The sequence below is a fragment of the Cygnus olor genome, chromosome 2 (assembly GCF_009769625.2).
Source record: "Cygnus olor isolate bCygOlo1 chromosome 2, bCygOlo1.pri.v2, whole genome shotgun sequence".
Taxonomy (NCBI): Eukaryota; Metazoa; Chordata; class Aves; order Anseriformes; family Anatidae; genus Cygnus; species Cygnus olor.
This window is the reverse complement of record NC_049170.1, coordinates 110,475,780-110,493,306: the sequence shown is the minus strand read 5'-3', so window position 1 is coordinate 110,493,306 and position 17,527 is coordinate 110,475,780. Positions and strand designations below refer to the sequence as shown.

The window sequence follows — 17,527 nt, the reverse complement described above, 5'->3', positions numbered from 1 at the left end:
TTAGCGCTTTAGGCACTGTGGAGACAAAGCTCTTAAGCTGCAAGGTACAAAGGGTGAAATTAATACCTGACATATGTCTGCTTGCTGCTTTGGAGTTTCTGAAGGGATTCTTTGGACCAAAAAGGACTTTTTTTCAATGTATGCCTTTCTCTTGGAATTCAGGTGGAGTGGTTACCAAGATGTCCTAAGGTCAGTGTAGATGTGCATTACCCACGTTTCTATTTTCCTTTTCTCATTTCTATGGGTGAGGAAATTATTTTGTCCTTACCCTGGATAAATGTGGCTGTAACAGAAAGACTAGTCCCTGGTCAGGCATGAGTAACTAGTCAGAGCAAGAAACAGGTTCAGAACTGAGTGTAGCAAAGAAGGGGCCTCAAGACGAGAGCAAAGCTTGTGGAAAAGACTGTGCTGCAGGCCCATGGAGAAAGAAGCTGGAAAACCGTGGACTGAAATGAAGAAGAGAAACTCCCAAAGAGATTTTTTTGGACAGTTTCCTTATTGCTATTGCTTCCTACACATATAGGAGCAAATGCTTGCCAAAGCGAGATACAGAGCAATGGTCCCTGCAACTTGATGTGCCGTTTCTGATGCCAAGTGAGGTCCGATTCTCCTAGTAAGCCCCAGAACTGACAACCGTGTAATAAAACGCTCTTGAGGAAAATTCCGCTAAATCCCAGGCGTTTAGTGTCTGGTTTATAGCCTGGAAAGATCACATTCTTACTCGCTGGAAGCAGAGCTCTGCAGATTTATACCTGCAAAAGGCCTAAGTCTGTCCTCCCCTAGTCAGTATAACCTATCTCATTCTTATAGATCAAGAACAACTTTTCGAATCCTGAAGAATCTTTATCCTCAGAATCTTCCTTTCAGAAACCACTTACACATTCTTCAGGAGAATATCTGAGCAACTATACTGCTTTTTACATTTTATTTTAATTTACCACATTCTGTCTGCTTTATAGTAAAAAAAGAATATATCTATTCTGATAGAATATTTGTTCTTCACATTCTATCATCTCCCTTGTTAAATTTTCTACCTAAACCAAGCAGTTTTCATTTTCTTCCCACTCAAAACTCTAGTGAATCCTCTCAAATAAGTATTTATCCCTTTCTATTTCTACAATTTCCTTTTCTTTCACTGGCAAAGGACCAGAGATGATGTCAGTTATGCTACGAGCACAGCTGTTAGCGGCACAGGATGCACTGCATGCTCATCACATGAATATTTGACCCAGCTTCTTGGAGGGGTTTTGAAGCTACAACTGAGAGTTGTACTCAAGCAGCTAGTTTAGAGCTAGCTTAGTTTTCTCCACAACATGCTGCAGTGTCCTACTATAATGCTCAAAATAATGTTATTCACTTTCTTTTTCTGTCAAGAACTTCACATCTAATTTATTTAATTTATAGCTGTGACTGCACAACAAGCAGACATTTACATTGATTCATTCATAAGAACATCTAAGTTGCTACTGTTAATTAGTCCCCATTTGGTATGGGAATTTTAAGCTATGCTTTCCAATGTGCTGTACCATGGACTTGTAAAAATCAACTTTCCTTCATTACTGGGTTGCCAAAATGTCAGAATCTTTGAAATTACTGTCAAAAGCTTCTAAGCATCTTTGTTCATCAAAATAATTGTAGGTAACTCAATAAATTGGCATCTCTTGCTTCAATCTTTCTTCCAGATTTTTCAAAGTAATATTGATCCTACACTTTATTCCTGTGATAAATATTCCTGGTTCTCCCACTAAGAAGGACATTTGCTCTGGAAAGGTGCTGATACATGTAAAAGGGCTCAATGAAATTAAGGCTACTCCTTCATGGTGGAAGGACAATCAATTTGTTCTAACTTTTTTTCCTCTTTTCAAATTTCTAATCTAATTTGAAAACTTCACAATTGTTTGAAAATGAAAATATAAGGCTGAGGTTTGTTGCCATGTGTGTACAACAAACCACATTGCCAAAGGTGAATATTTAAGGTGAAAACGTGATAAATTGCTTATCTAGTACATGGAAGTGCTCTTGGATGCTTGACTGAATGAGAAATATTGCGCTCAATTCATACATACCTTTATATCCCAGAATGGCTACTGTAATTGTTAACAGGGCACATAAAATATATAATAAGATGATGGAAAACTTCAGTGCCCAGTTATTTTTACACTTGGTACATTGAGTCCCCTCCTGAATACCTGCAAAAGAAGATTTAAAGAATTTTAAAACAAGGGAAAAGGACACATTGCTGGTTTTATGTTCCCTTTTCCTCTCCTCCGTGTTCTAACAAACAAAATATTTATGTAAGCAGATGATAAATGGGTGTCTCTCTGCCTAGCCTTCCAGGATAACCTCCGCAGTGGTTAAAGCATCAGCTCTGTGATACAGTCACTTTGGGTTTTAGGCTGTGGAAAAGAAGTAGGTTCTTTGCTGGAAAAACTGGAGCTTTCCTGAGAGACTGGACTATTTTTCAACTCTGTTAACAAGACTGTGATGAGCTTTGGAAGTCAAATGTTTATCAGCATATCCTCTGTCAGGCATCACACCATGGCAGCTCTTTCTCAGCATTCAGTCAGCCGGCAGAGGCAACATGAGACAGTAGATGCTCTGGCAGAAGGAAAATACAGAAATAAAATAGCATTGTGGAAGTGTGATAGGGGTAAAGGCCCTGCCTTGCAACCATTAAAACAAATGCCTGCTGTGTGAACACCTTCTTTCCATAATGAGATTTATTTTGATTTTTTTCATTTTTATTTTTATTTTTGGAGAGTGCTATTTTCAAAGAGAACAAGGGCTGTTACGCTGGTAAAGCTACTGGCAGATCCATACCAGCAGAAGAATGCTGGTGAATTTTCCCTTGTAGACATGGTTAAGAAAAAGGGCCTCAAACCAAGGACAGAAAACAAACCCTTACTATTCTAAATTCGAGCTTTTTGCAGAATGTTTTGATATCTTTAAGTATATCATGGAGCTAATACTCCTCTTTTCTTAATGTATTCCTCAGGAACAGGTTGAGAGTTTTGGAGGCATTAAGTTACCAAGAAATTCGGGAGAAACATGAATGTGTAAAAACATGCAAAATGCACTGAAATGAAAGGGCTGGATTTATTCCTCCTTATGACATGCATTAATAGGCCAGGATAAATGCAGCTCTCTGTGTCTGTCAAAATATGCATCTCTTTGATATTTTACTCTATTTGTGAACTATTAGGGGAGTCCCACAGGAAAGCTTTAAGTTCTAATAAATTCTGTGTACCAGATTACTTAACTAATCAAGACTTGCTCTGTAGCTTTTTATGAGTAACTTATATTTCCCCTGAGGCCTAGCCCACAGCTGATTTTACTTTTCCCAGCTCATGCCCCTCTGCAGAGCTGTTTTTATTTTGTGTTTCTTAAGAGAAAAGCACAGGCCTCTTACCCTCGGCTCACTGAGGACTGGTGACCGACACAGCACGTTAAGTCAACCTATTTCTCTCAAAGAATAGCATCTACTGACTTCCTCGGGCCTGTGGTACGTGAAGGAGGGATGAACAAACTGGAGCAACTCAGGAGGAGGATTTGCGCACAGTTTATTTGACTAGGCCTTTTTCTCAATTCCCTTTGCACATATACTAGCCACGGAAAGGCAGAAATGCCTCTCTCACAGGTCAGCCTGCTTTCCACATTACGTTATCTCATGTTTCCTAAACCTTTCAGCTGTGACGACGCGTTCTGCTGCCATGTGATGAATGCGATGTCATAGGTTTGGGTTACTTGAGGTTTCGGCATAAGGCCAGTTGGGAACAATTGGTTCTCTTTTTCAGGAACGGTAGGGGAAAAGAAGACAAAGCCACAGAGGAGGAACTGGAGGGGAAAAGCTTCACTCCTCCCTGTGAGGCTGAGAAGTAGAGGAGCTGGTGCCCACACGGGCAGTTGGAGAGCCCATTTATCGCTGCTTGGACTTGGAAGATTGGTAACTCCTGAAAAAGAAAAGTGAGGAGTCCATAATTTGATAGTCAAGTTTGCGTATGGGTTCTGGTGTGTGATCTGGTTTTCTTTGTCTGGTTGATAGTCTCAAGGACTTTGCAAGTGGGGAAGCTCTGCTTGCTGAAAAAGCTGAAGAAGGAAAGAACGATTTTCTAAAGTTTTGCAGTAAACAAAGTAAAGGAGCACGATTTTGCTGTTAGATGGTACTAATGGGCTCATTGAGGGCTGTGTACTGTTGAATGCAAGGTTCCTCCTCTGAAGGGTTTAAAATTCATATTCCCAAACTCTAAGTCTTTGAACATCCCACATATCAAAAAACACTGGAAGCTTGCAGCACAAAGCACATCAGATTCACCTTCTAAGCTGTACAGACAACAGAAAGCTTGGTCCTCACTATTTCAATGTTAATGGAAGCAGGATCAAATCCATAACTGGGAAGACTGACAGACTGCAGAAGTACAAAGCCCAGAGAGAGGCAGAAATCAAAACAAAACCTTTGACAGCGACTGCACGTAGAAAAGTTTCACTTGATGGCAGTCTCATATTAAGATTACTCATTTTATGACATGACCTGCTTTCTGTCACTGTACTCCAGCTTCCTGGGTAGTACAATGAGCTGAAGCAGTGCTGATGTCATTGGATATATCGCAGTCCCGCACCTAATATCGTGCATGCTCCAGTACATCACAAAGATCTTGTTTCACTGGTCTCAGTCCTCTCTATCGCTGGTTCAATAAAAGAGCACTTTGGCTTTTTGGAACTTTTACTTTCAGCGTATTTCAAACAGACAGCAGAACAGCACCCCAACAAAAGCCAGATCTTTCCATCCCTTAGCAATCCAGTGCTGTTGGTATCAATAACATAAACACCATGTACTAAAGTGATCACACAGGCTACAGAGATTCCATTAACTAATCGGGGCTGGAACAGCATATAGCAGTGCCTGCTGGTGCTTTTTGCCTGTCAGCTTAAAACTGCGTTTGACTGTCAGCGAACCCCCCAACCCTCATCTAATGTGCCCCAGGTCCAGGACTGCAGTGAAAAGCCAGGGATCTCTGACAGGCTCCGTTGTTGTCCTTTCACTAGAGATGGACACAGTAAAGTCTTCTAGAGTACATTACATGTACTCTTTATTGCAAACACATAGCCCTTAACACTGCTGCTAATCCCAGTTGACTTTGTAGTTTGCTAAACATATAAAAATTACTGAAGATAGAGGTACCTTGAAGAAAAGTTTTGGAAGACTCTTTCTGATGTCTTTTTGTGCAGTTAAACAAAAGAGACTGTGAGTAAAGATAAAAGCCAGGAGTGCAACCCTCTCTGTATACGGATGAATTATAACGCAATCAGGGCTCCACTTCCTCCCCAAGCAAGGAACCTGGCTTCAACTTGCCCAATTGTTCTTCCCTGCTCCCTGGTTTAGGACCAATCCCAAATAAGATTGTTCCGATACAGGAGAAACATTTAGTCCAAACTCTCAGGACACTCTTTTATTTATTGAAGGGTTGCTCTGAAAAGACACGATAGCCAAAACATTATGCAAGAACAGATGGGAGGTGGTTTGAAATGTTCACTGTGATTACATAACACCTAGGAGGTTGGCATAAAAGTATTCAGGTTTATCACAAAAGCTCAGAGCCAAGTCTTGAAGCAAGCCACACTTGGGCTTTAATGTGACAAAATTTCCACCAGAATCAATTGCACTTCTACCCACTTGACTGCTTGTTTTCGTGGCTCGCTCATAATGTTGTGTTCTTCCAGGAGATATGTAACATCTCATCCAGAAAGCCACACAGTAAATGTACAGGGAGAGATTCCGCATGCCCATCCCATTGCTAGAACATACATAAAACCTCCAAAACTGGGTTCTTGGCTCCAGTCTGCTCTTCTTGGTTTCTTGTCATTGCTTCTATCCCAGCATACTCCTCTCTGTGTCCCGTACACGTGGTTTTAATGCTGGTCTGCTCCCAGACATTTGTCACTAACTTCAAAACCCAGGGAGCCAAGGTCACTTCCGCACGATGTGCATTTCTCACCGCTGATTTGATCAACGTTTAATAAATATCAGATGGGACATGATGTGCCTTGTTTCGCCGGACACATGCTTTTTTCCATTCCCTTCCCTGACTTATTTTAATAAGATCTCTGGTTTTTCTATCTCACTGTTGGGAAGACATCTGGCCAAACAGACAGCGACCCAGTACAAAGAGATCCTGCTGGCTCACATGCTTTGGGGACCCCCTTCTCTGCAAACCAAGATGGTCACAAAAAAATATGCAAGTGAGACATCCCCCTGTTACCAGGCTTTGTAGTATTTGTTTTTATAGCATTGCATTCCAGTGACTGAAGACTTTGTTCTCACGCAGGGGGTATACATCTGCAGATGCCTTTTGGGCTCCAGATAAGCAGAGGTTTTGCTGGGGGAGGGGCTTTTTGTTTGTTTGCTTTTATTTTTTTATTGTTGTTGTTCTGTGTTTTTTAATGGGAGACCAAATATCTTTGCTCTTTGACATGCAGCAGCTACCTTATAAAATACCTAACTCCTCAACTATATTGCGCTTCAGGAGCACGTCTCCGAACACTTGGGGATGATATGCACACACATTTTCTTGCTGAATAATTCTTTTAGAAGTCTTTTCCTCTGTGTTCTTTTCTTGGCTCTTGCTGCAGGATCTTAGGTGGCCCCATAATATTTCTGCTAGCAGATCAGTTTTGACAAAGATGCAAGGTTCCCTTTGCAACCCTGACAAAAATGTGCTGATAAGATGATTGAAGAAATGCAGTACAGGAAACGAAAATATGTACATTAGTTAGGAGGGGTTTTCCCCAGTGTGATTCATTGTGAAGAGATAACATCCCTTGCAGTTCGGAAGGAAGACTTCAAGCCTGGTTCGCAACCTTCAAATGATAAATTTCTCCAGGATAATGTTTTCAAAACTGATGAGCAGTATATCTAAGAGCTGTATTTAAAGGGCCCTGAATAAACTATTGAGTACATACAACATGTAGGTAAGAACCAAATACTGAGAGGCACTTAACAGGCTCCCAGTGGGTGCTGAACTCACTAGTAAAAGTAGATGATCCCAGGAGGAACTTATCTCTAGGTTTAGATAACTAAAACTCTCAAAAACTGGCTGTAAGTGTTTAAATTCACATACCTAAGTGCAAAAAGTAGTTTTTTTTTTGTTGTTGTTGTTTTTACAAATAAGCATGATTAGACATTAGGTAAAGAAACCTATCTTACAGGACAGAGAATTTTAAAATTCTGTCATTTGAGTGAACACATATATATATACATATTACGTAAGTATATATACTTACACATTCTTATGTTCACATATATACATACATGTGCATGTATATGTTTTTTAGAAAGAAGCTTTTGTACAGACACAAACTCAGCATACTACTTCAGCACACTCAAATGAAAAGCAGATACATCTTTGCCAACAATAAACCTCGTGTAGCTTTGAGATTACTGGATCAAGCCAGCCACAAAACTCAAACTGAAGTTTTTGTCTTCTTTTCTATGTGGTTTTACAGGTTATTAACCTACCCTTCATGGAAACAATTCCTGTGATCCTCCATGAATGGTTTAGCTGCAGTCAGCAAAATGGATGATTTGATGGCTCCATATGACTAACTTACCTCAGAAAGCAATCATTCTTTATAATGGTTATAAATGGCAAAAACTCAGACTGGTTCATAGTTCTTTTCTTCTCTCATTCTGTTTTTTTACACCCCCCCCCCCCCGCTTTTTTTTTTCTTTTTTTTTCCCTGAGTAAAAATCTCCTTCCCTTAGTTTGGAGTATGTCCTTGCACTATAAAGGCTATAACTTGAGCTAAGTTCAAATAGACACCCTGTTTTTTCCCCCCTGTCTGATGGTCCATCCCCACACAACACCAGGTTATGGGATGGGGAGAGTTTAGCATGAGGCTGCTGCCCTGGTGAGCACAGCATGGACTGAGGATTCTCCAAGCAGCTGCCCCTTGACCGCATGGTGCCACTGCCCCTCTCTGTGACCTGAATGCTGCCTGACGACCCCATCCTAGGGGTACGTGTGGCTGAACGAGTAAACTTTGTGGTTATTGCAGGACAGGTCTGCAGGAGCCCTTAAGTTGCAAACCCATCTCTGGGGCTTTGCTGGAGAGAGCTATCAGCCAGCGAAACCAAGACTCTCAGTTTATTAGACATAATAGGAGAGTAGTGAGACTACCAAACTGTCACTGCTGCCACCCCCTGCCTCACTCCTTGCTCAGTCTCTTGCCATGATTTCCTTTCTGCTCGACCCTGAGGGGCCCATGGCTACCAGCCTTCCTCCCACATCTACGGTCTTCATGATGACAATGGTCCTGCTAGCCCAGGGGGTGCGATGCTGGCTTGTGATCCAAGGTGGACGGAAGCGACCTGCTTGACTCCATGCTCAGATTTTTACTGTGCTATTGGTAAAAATATTCAGCACAAACATGCTGTCATTTGTTCTGGAATTCAGTAGTTTCGCTTCTGTTTTTCTAATCAAGTAGGGATAAAAGAAAGCTTTGTTTATTTTGGAAAGGTTTGTGGTTATTTACTAGGAAGCACTCAAAGCAGCTAAACTTGAAACCTAAGCGGTGGGTATGTATTCACCTCACTCGTGCCAGCTTTCCTGTGCCAGGTGGAAAATCATGAAATATGGCAGCAAGGCCGCGGCTGAAACAGCCACTTGATATTTCAAGTAAACACTGCAAGACACAGTGCCTCTTTCTTCATAAATTAATAAATCAACAGACCAACCCCAAACCACTCTGTCCTCACAGGTTTCTACAGGGTCTCGCACAACCTGATTGCATGAATAACCTCTGGAGGGAAAAAAAAGCACACCTCCAAAGCCTGCTCTGTGAATGGGGGTTCATTTCTTGAAAGAGCTGTGCAATTCCTGCTGGGGACAATGATGATGGTTACTCTGATTTTACCATGAGCTTCACACTGCGGTATTTTCTTTTTCACCTGAATATCCCTTTCTTGCAGCTATATAGTGATGAGAGGCTTTCAGATTGCATTTTAGAACTGCGTGTTCTCAGACTCGTAAAAAAAAAAAAGAAAAGAAGTCTTTCCGTAAGGCTGAAGGCCAGAAGACAATAAAAGAATCTACCACTGGCAGGACTTTTTCATAATCTTACTCTCAAAGAGCCATCGTCACCACTGCGGGCGTAATGCTTGGGCTGGGGCCAGCAGGGCTCACCATGTACCCTAAAACTGGAGGCAGACATGAGAGGGCAGTTTGTCCAAAAAGCCTGGGGTATTTCAGTGGAGATAAGGGGTTTTCTTCTCTTGGACGACTTGGAAAGCCCCCAGCTGTGATGATGTGCAGGTTGCAGCCTGAAATTCTGCAGGCAGGAGAGGCAAAGTCTCCTCCATGAGACCGAGTCTGTCAGAGGTAGCAGCCGCTTCCCGTAAATCCATAATCCCACATCTGACATAATAAAGAGTCTCAGAGGGCCAACACTATTATCTCTGGAAAGCTTTCAGCCTAAGAAATACTTTATTCTATGTAATGTACACAAAGCCTTTCATTACAGGAGGGGAGAACCCTCATTTTCGGCCTGACCATCATTTCCCACTTATTTATATAACCCAGCCAGCATTTTCTCTCTGGCTTTGTTCCTCTTCACAGCAGACCAGAGATTCACAATGAATTGTCAAAAATCCTAATTACACACTTCAACAACCATCACCATTTAATTATATACCATTACTAAACAATGTCCTACTGTGATTAAACACCAAATATCTTAATTGAAAGGATACAAAAAGCCCAACCACAACACAGGATGAATGAAGACTGCTGAATATCTGAACTGTATGTTTTGCAAATATTATGAGCAGAACTGAAGAACTAGCATGGTAGATTTTAAGAACAATCACAGATTTGCAGTAGTTTAAGGTCCAGCCATAGCAATGTGGTAAAGATATCACGCTACCAGAGGGTCCAACATCCCGTAGACTACTAGATTTAAAGACATATCTAGAGCTTAACTCAAACCAGAACGTGATTTTGCTTTTAAATAACTGTCTGGAACAGGAGAGATGTGTCTGCCCTCGGTTAATGAAAATCAAGCAGGAGATCACTCAGCGCATGCCTCTGGAACTAACCCCAAAAATCTAATTAAGCTTTTCAGAAAATGATAGAAAAACTAGAACAGTTAAAAGAAGATAAAAATAATGTGTGAATTAAAGACCTGTTCAATGACAGGAAGACAGCCACAAAACATCACAGCAAAAAGCCTTTCTCAAGCTGTAGCCCAAACAAGAGAGTTTCAGATTGACTCGCAAGAAGATATACAGACAGAGCTAGAGGGAGGTCAAAGCCAGATCTTTGGCTTGTTCAATAGTCTCCTAAGAGGAGATCTGAGGATATTCCATCCACTGAGTTAATTAAAACTAGACTGAACAAAGACTTAGCAAAGTCACAGAAGGGATGTGTCCTTCAGAGTTACAGCATTTAGCCAGATGGCAAAGTAATGCCATTTCTGTCTACATCTGGGCCCTCTGTTCTTAACTGAGCAAGCTTCCTTATGAAACTTAGCTCCTAATTAAGGTGGTATAATTTGATGATTAATGCACATAGTTTTTAGCCTTAATTCAAATTACATTAGACTGAAAGGAGGAAACAAGGTAACAGACTCTAAGTATATATTTCCCCTAATATTCTGTATTTTTATAACACAGCATTTAGGTGTTAGTAACTCTAGTAATGATGTTACATTAACTGGTAGGTGGAAAAAAATAACAACTCTGTGATTTCTGGCTGTTAAGATGAATTTCTTTAAGAGGGCAACACAATCTTGGTTGGGGCTGCAAATGTGGTTTGTCATTTTGTGGTGAAGTCAGCCAGAGCACAGGTGCAAAACACATTCTCTATGCAGGAAGCTTCCACTGTCGGTTTTACTAACTTCTGCAACTTTTATCATCATTTTGAAGACAATGCTAAAGAGTGATAGGTTGAATCACTGTTTTACAGTCCAAAGAAGAGCCTGCCTTCTCCAAATGGACACTCCAGTCATACGCGACGAGGCAACAGCTCTGTATTCACCGATGCTGCCACACACACTATTCCAGCTATCTACAGAAATTAAACATTTTTATGTGCCTGCACAAGTCAAATGGGAATACTTGGAGCCCATCTGTTCTGTGAAAGTTTCTATGAGCGTGCGCATATGCACACGTGCACTTCTAATGCCGTCGCGGCAGGTCGTTCATTCAAGTGTATTATAAAATCCCACGTGTCTCTGTAAAGTGCTTTTAAACTCCTGCAACACATATGAATCTAAACCAATTTTCACTAGGCAGGAAGAAGCACGCTGGTTGCCCTTCTCATTCATCAAGCTTTTTTCTCTTCTCCACTACCTGCTGGAGCAGAACGAAATAGAGTTTCAACCATACTTGATGGCATAAAAATGTATTTCTCTTTTTCCATTATGGAAAATACAGAGCTGCTTTTGATGAGGCTTTCAGGAGGAAAAAAAATAATTGCCTGCAGGCTATGAACAAGTATATCCAACTTCATGCAGAAAAGCAAAAGTTTGAGAAAGTTATAAAGACTGTGATTAGTTAGCACTACATTGCAGATATATCTCTATCTACAAATATACATGTTGTTACATGTTCCAGCTGGAATTTTGTGATGAACAACTGACATGAACAGAACTGAAAAAAGTTAACCAAATGTCTCAAGTTGAAATGCAGGCCTTTATCCAGCCTTCACTGGACCTAGTGGCAAGGCTTCTCTTGCCTTCATTAAGAAGTATTCTCTAATACAGGAATTGCCTCTTTCCAGCTAAGAAGTCTGTCTGAGGACATTATTGGGAAGACTTATGTGTGTAAAAAATGAGGTGAAGTTGTTCCTACTGGTGCTGGGTACTTAACAGTGAAACAGGCCCCTAAGTGGAACATGACCAAGCAACTGGATTTGGGTCCCAAAAACAGAGAGGGCCATGAGGAAGAACACAGTAGGACCTCACAGAGGGATGTGGGTGCAGAAAACACAGCACGTTTATGGAAGCATGCTCTACTGGTTTATTTAATTATGGCTGTGAATGTAAATTGCCACTTCTGACTGACCTTTTCCATGAAAATATCAAGACTGCATGGCTGAAGTACCTGAATGGAGAAGAAAGGGTGCCTGCAGGCACTGCGTTGAACACAACATGCGGTCACAAATCCACTGACTGTAAATTCATACCTCATTTCCCAAGGCTATGTTCAACTACAGGAGTGAGATTATGTCCAGGCACAAACAGTGCTCCTCTGGAATGGTGCTGCCTTACTCCTCTCATCTGAATTGAGAACATGGTGTTAAATCACCTCCAAAGGCAAGGGGCTGACAGGGGTAGGATTTATTTTTCACCTTACTGTTCTTCTAAAGCCACCTAAGGTATGGCTTTTTCTTCAGAAATACTGCAGTATTGATAACAGAGACAATAAAACCTGTTTCCACCTCCAACCTAACCAACCTCCCCCAACCAACCTCAGTCTCTACCTCCTTTTCCTGAATCTTATCTTTTCAAAAGATGTGTTTTCCTCCATAAAGCTAGATTTCTGGGCTAAAATGAAGGACTGTGACCCATTTCAGCTAGCACCTTTCAGTTTTCTCATTCACCTCCCCCCTTGTCCCCCCTCTCCTGTCTTCTCCATGCCCTGCACTGTCTCCAGCTCCTGAGCTCTCCCCATGTCCTGGCTCATTTAATTTCACCAGCATCCAATTTCCTGGATAAAAAGCAGACTAAGACTGAATTCCTCATGTGATCAGAACATTTTTCACAGTTGAGCCAATGTGCAATGGCTGTGCAATGTAAGGAGCAACAGCCCTGATAAATGGGGTGTTTCCACCTAATACCATCACAGTTCCTGTGATTTCTCCCTGCTTAGTGTTCTTCTCTGCATTTAGAGAGGAAAATTTGTTCTTCCATACATTACTATAACTTCCTGCACAAAGGTAGTGCAGGATTAGCATGGCTGATAAATGCAATTCTTGTTTTCCCTCCTAATAAAGAAACAAGCAAATTTACACTGTCTTGACAGTCACTGAAAATAGAATAATTAAATTTGCTCATCCCAAGTGAGGAAAAGCTATGTCAAATGGCATCCAGAGCACTGTAGCTGTAGACAGCTGCAGACAGCTATAAGTGGTTAGCCAGGAATACAAGGAACATACTACCCATCCATGTAGCACCAATGTACCGCCTTCCTAATGCCAATGCAATCACCACCTTAAAGAGCTGAAAACTCTACTGCAAACACAGAAACACAAAAGTTGACAAATCCATCAGAAGCATTAACCTACTAAATCTGTTCTGTGCATGCCTGCCTTGTAACAACCTGCCATTTTTAGGTATCGTGGGAAATTTGTTAGACCACCCCCAACAAACCAGCAGACATGTTGCTATAGTAACAATAATAATAGCAATAATAATACCTGCAATAATAATAATCTTCCTGAAACATATATCCCTTGCTGAATTTGCTAAAAAGAACATCTTTAATCCTTTGCTAGGGAGCTTATGAAATCGTGGAAAACTAAGTATTTGCAAAATATTCTGAATGGAGCCAGGGAATTTTAGGGTCTCTGGCTTCAGAGCAGCATGTAGGGGAGCAGCCATGGAAGCCGCTATGAGGCCATGGACTCCTGTGACTCCCACATCTGCAGACAGAGGCCTCAGGTGTTAACCAGGCGTTTCAGGCTCAGTGCTACGGAATCAGGGAATTGAGGTTTATGGAGAAAGCTTTAAACTGAACCAAATGCTTTTTCTTATTCAGAAGGACAAATACAGAAATTAGATTTTGCTACCAACTTTATGTGCTTTAATTAGAGTTGAAATTGTAAGACCCGATTTTTTTCTCAATTAATTTGCAAATACATATTAGAAGTTCTTGAGAAATGTATAATCCTATACATTAAAGTAGAAAACAACAACAAAAAAATAAAAACCCAAATCTTAGCCTGTGCTTCTGTGAAAGCAAGCCAAAGGCAAGTGAAAGCAACATTTACTTCTTTGTAAGGAAACAGTTCAGGCAAGAAGGAGAAAAGGAACGGAGTGAACTGAGAATGATGAGATGTGTACATTTTTTGATTTTGAAAAATTATTCTTCCTGAAGCTAGTGCCAAAGTCTTTTAGACTGCAAACCTAAGTGTCTGCCTTATAACTTACTCATTGGTTTCCAGCGTTTTTTGATCATATGTTTTACCTTGTTAAAGAATGTTGTAGTCCTCAAATAATTGTTGTAATAATCAAGTTTCCCTATTTTAATATGATATACCACTGAAAATAGAAAGAAAATTGACCCTTTCTATACTTAGAAAGGTATCAAATTTGTACACAACTATGTCAAGCCTGAATTTGTTTTTCAACTCTTATTTTTTTGCCAAACTCCAAGATTTATTATTCCTTCAAGCAAAAAGAAACTGAAGCAAATCTGGGGTCAATATTTAACTTTAGGGTCAATACATCCTGCTTTTTCACTCCAAAAGAAGTCAATATCTGATGTTATTTATGCCATACTCTGCAGCTGCTCTTTGGAACTCCAACAGAGAAATACATCGCACCCTTGACCCACACTCTTTCAACCTAAATGTGGAGACACTATAATTTATTTGCTCAATGCAAGTGTCAAATGTTTTCAGTAGATCACTGCACTAAACGCTCTTGTTTCTTATCACGATTGCACTTACACAAGTGTAACCTCTCTTGCTTCCACAGAGCTGCACACAATTTATAGCAGTGCAGGTGCATCACTCAAACCAGGGAGCTGGAAAATGGCTTTTCTTCCACACCAAGCTAAAAGCGTAGAACAAGAGGAGCAGGTGAAGCAGCCAGACTGGCAACTCGGTGGAAACTCTGGAATAAAAAAATTAACACGCAGCACTATAACCTATTTAAGAAAAGTCTGATGAACTTCAAAATAACTCTTCCTTGTGTCTTCAGAGTCCACAGACACTAAGTCCCTGTACTGCTCTAAGCCTTCTAAATAATAGGCTGAAAAATAATTTTCATGTTTAAAAGTGAAAGTATTTCTAAAAATATCTGTTTCTCAGCAGTTTTATTTGACTTTGAGCATTTACTTCTTGGCTGGTTCCTTGTATGCCAAGTTTCAGCCCAATATTAATTTTTCCATGGCTGAACTATATACTCCTGAAAAGCAGAGCTGGAAATGTTGAAAGCCATAAACTATAGCTAAAGGCTCACGTCACAGACAACATCATGAAAAGCAGAGCTTTCAGTGTGAGCAGAACCATTAGTGTGAATTTGATGAAAGCTGTATGTTGTTTGCTAAGCATGTGTCCCACATCACCTGCTTGTACTCTGACAATCTTACTCAAGCCTCCACAAAGAAGAAATGTTTGTTGTACACAGAAGATGTAGCCTTGTCACACAAGGGTATAATGGTTTTTACCACTCTGCTTGCTCTTGTTCTGCACTGCTGGCCTGATCCACAAGCTAAGTCAGAATCCTGTTTGCTCACGTGAAAGATGCATTCCTCTTTAAATAGCTTAAGTAAGACTTTCTTTAATGCTTGAAAACAAAAACTTTCAAAAATATTAAGGTGAATGAATGGATTCAGCTCCTTCATATCCTGTCACATGAATACTGTTGCTTACTGGCAAGATCAAAGGTAAAGTCTCTACAGTTTTACAAGATGAATGCAGTGTAATTAGAGCACACAGTTGTGCACACAATGCAAACATAACAGATTAAACCGCTTGATAAATATCCTGGTAGCTCTTGTGTCAAAAGATGAGAGAGGATACGCCCAGTGAAGGCCCTACAATCCTGTAGAAATTTTAATGGTAGTACAATTTGTTAGGCAGGTTCTTCTCTCTTCCACTCCTAGTTTTATCGAGAGCTTTATTAAGCACAAGTTAAAGGCACTTACAGAAATTTCCTCTAGGTCTTTTGCCAAGGTGCATGAGCAACCTCAGGTCAGAATTTTGCTGTACGTGGACAGAAGCCAGAGGACAGAAAAGCACTTTATTTTTAATCATTATTTCATTAGTTACTAAACTGCTTAGCTGCTCCATAATGTTTTGCACTGTCTGAAAACGGCATCCAGCTTTGTGGGAGATCCTTCTTTGGCCTCTCTCAGCTGTGGACACAAACTTGGTAAGGTTTCCAAAGGACCACAAAACTTAACACATAACTAATGAGGCATACAGGGCAGCCATTCAAGCTAGCTGAACTGCGGGATAAGCTGGGACCACTTACAGAAAATGACTGTCTGCACGGCTAAAGTATGGTAGGAAAAAAAAAGCATAAGCCTTGTGTGCTGTGTGTGCTTGGAGAGCAGTGCCTCCAAGAAGGACAATGACAGATGAGAAGACAAGAAAGCTAACAAAGGGTTCCCACCACAGCTAACAAAGGATCCCCATCACAACGTTAGTGCAAAAGAGGGCAGATCCATCTTCCTGGCCTGCTGCAAGGAGCTGGAAGTCGGACAGGCCTTGGGGAACACGGCACTGATGGACAGCCAGCTTGACACAGGGACCCCAAAAGCCTGACCCATTGCTGCAGCTCTCCAGGCTTCTCCTGCTGGAGACAACACCTGCAGCCGGGACAGCTTTGGTGGTTGTGGGCCGGGCACATTGTGCATAGGCCATGAGAAAAGGCCTGCTGCAGTTGGTGGCCAAAGGCAGCTCCTGGTGTGGTCAGGAGCCTCCAGAGCTTCAAGCTCCAAGGCAGCACATATGAGAGGGGGCTGCCATCGAGCCACGGATGCCCATGACCCCCTACATCCATAGGATGGAGTCTCAAAGTCTTACTTGCCATTACCTTGCTACAAGTCTTATCAGGGGAACAGAGTTTGCAGTGAGAAGCTTGAATTGATCCAAATGCCTTTCCTGCTCAGAAGAAAACATTAAAAACATTTTAAAAAATAAAAGGATTTGGCTGCAGACTCTGGGTGTTTTAATGAAGCGCTGGCACTAAAGGGCACCTCTGTGAAGAGAAGGCATAACACGAACCCTTGGCTACAAGCTGGAGGTAAAAAGATGCCTGTTGGAAATGAAGCAAAAATTCAGGCAGTGGGGGTGATTACAACTGGAACAAATTACCATCACTGGGGATTCCCTGTATTTTAATGTCTTTAGATCAAGCCTGTCTCCTCATTTAAAAGATATGCTTTAGCCAAAAAACAATTCATTGGACTTAGTACAGAAGTAACTGGATATGATTGTACGGCCTATCATACACAAGAGGTCAGAGCAGTTAAGTGCTTTGGCTCTAATCCCTACAAATGGAAATAGGTGTGTCTTTGCTTTGGCCTGCTGCACAGAAAGCTTATGTATTTAGGGGAAATCAGTGGTGCTGACAAGGCGTCTCACTGTCCTGAGGGGGACATGCCCTTGCATTTAACTTAGCCCAGAATGAAAATGGGGAGCGAGCAGATAACCCTCCCAGATGTTTTATGGCACTGGATGGGGAGAGCAGATGATAAGGGTCAGCGTAGCTCTGTACACTGGAACACCACAGCATTTTTTTTTCTTATAAACCATGTGGTAAGTCCGTTTGATGAAGAAACAAAAGAATGTGAAAAAAG

General features: G+C 41.2%; 1 protein-coding gene across 1 annotated transcript in view; it reads right to left on the bottom strand.

Annotated features, from left to right (window-relative positions):
• Window positions 1-17,527, bottom strand: part of COLEC12 (collectin subfamily member 12) — a 98,069-nt gene that overhangs the window by 17,766 nt on the left and 62,776 nt on the right. Inside the window, exon 3 of the mRNA XM_040550176.1 lies at window positions 2,067-2,189. Within this exon, the coding sequence (XP_040406110.1) occupies window positions 2,067-2,189 (123 nt within the window). The remainder of the gene's footprint in view (window positions 1-2,066; window positions 2,190-17,527) is intronic.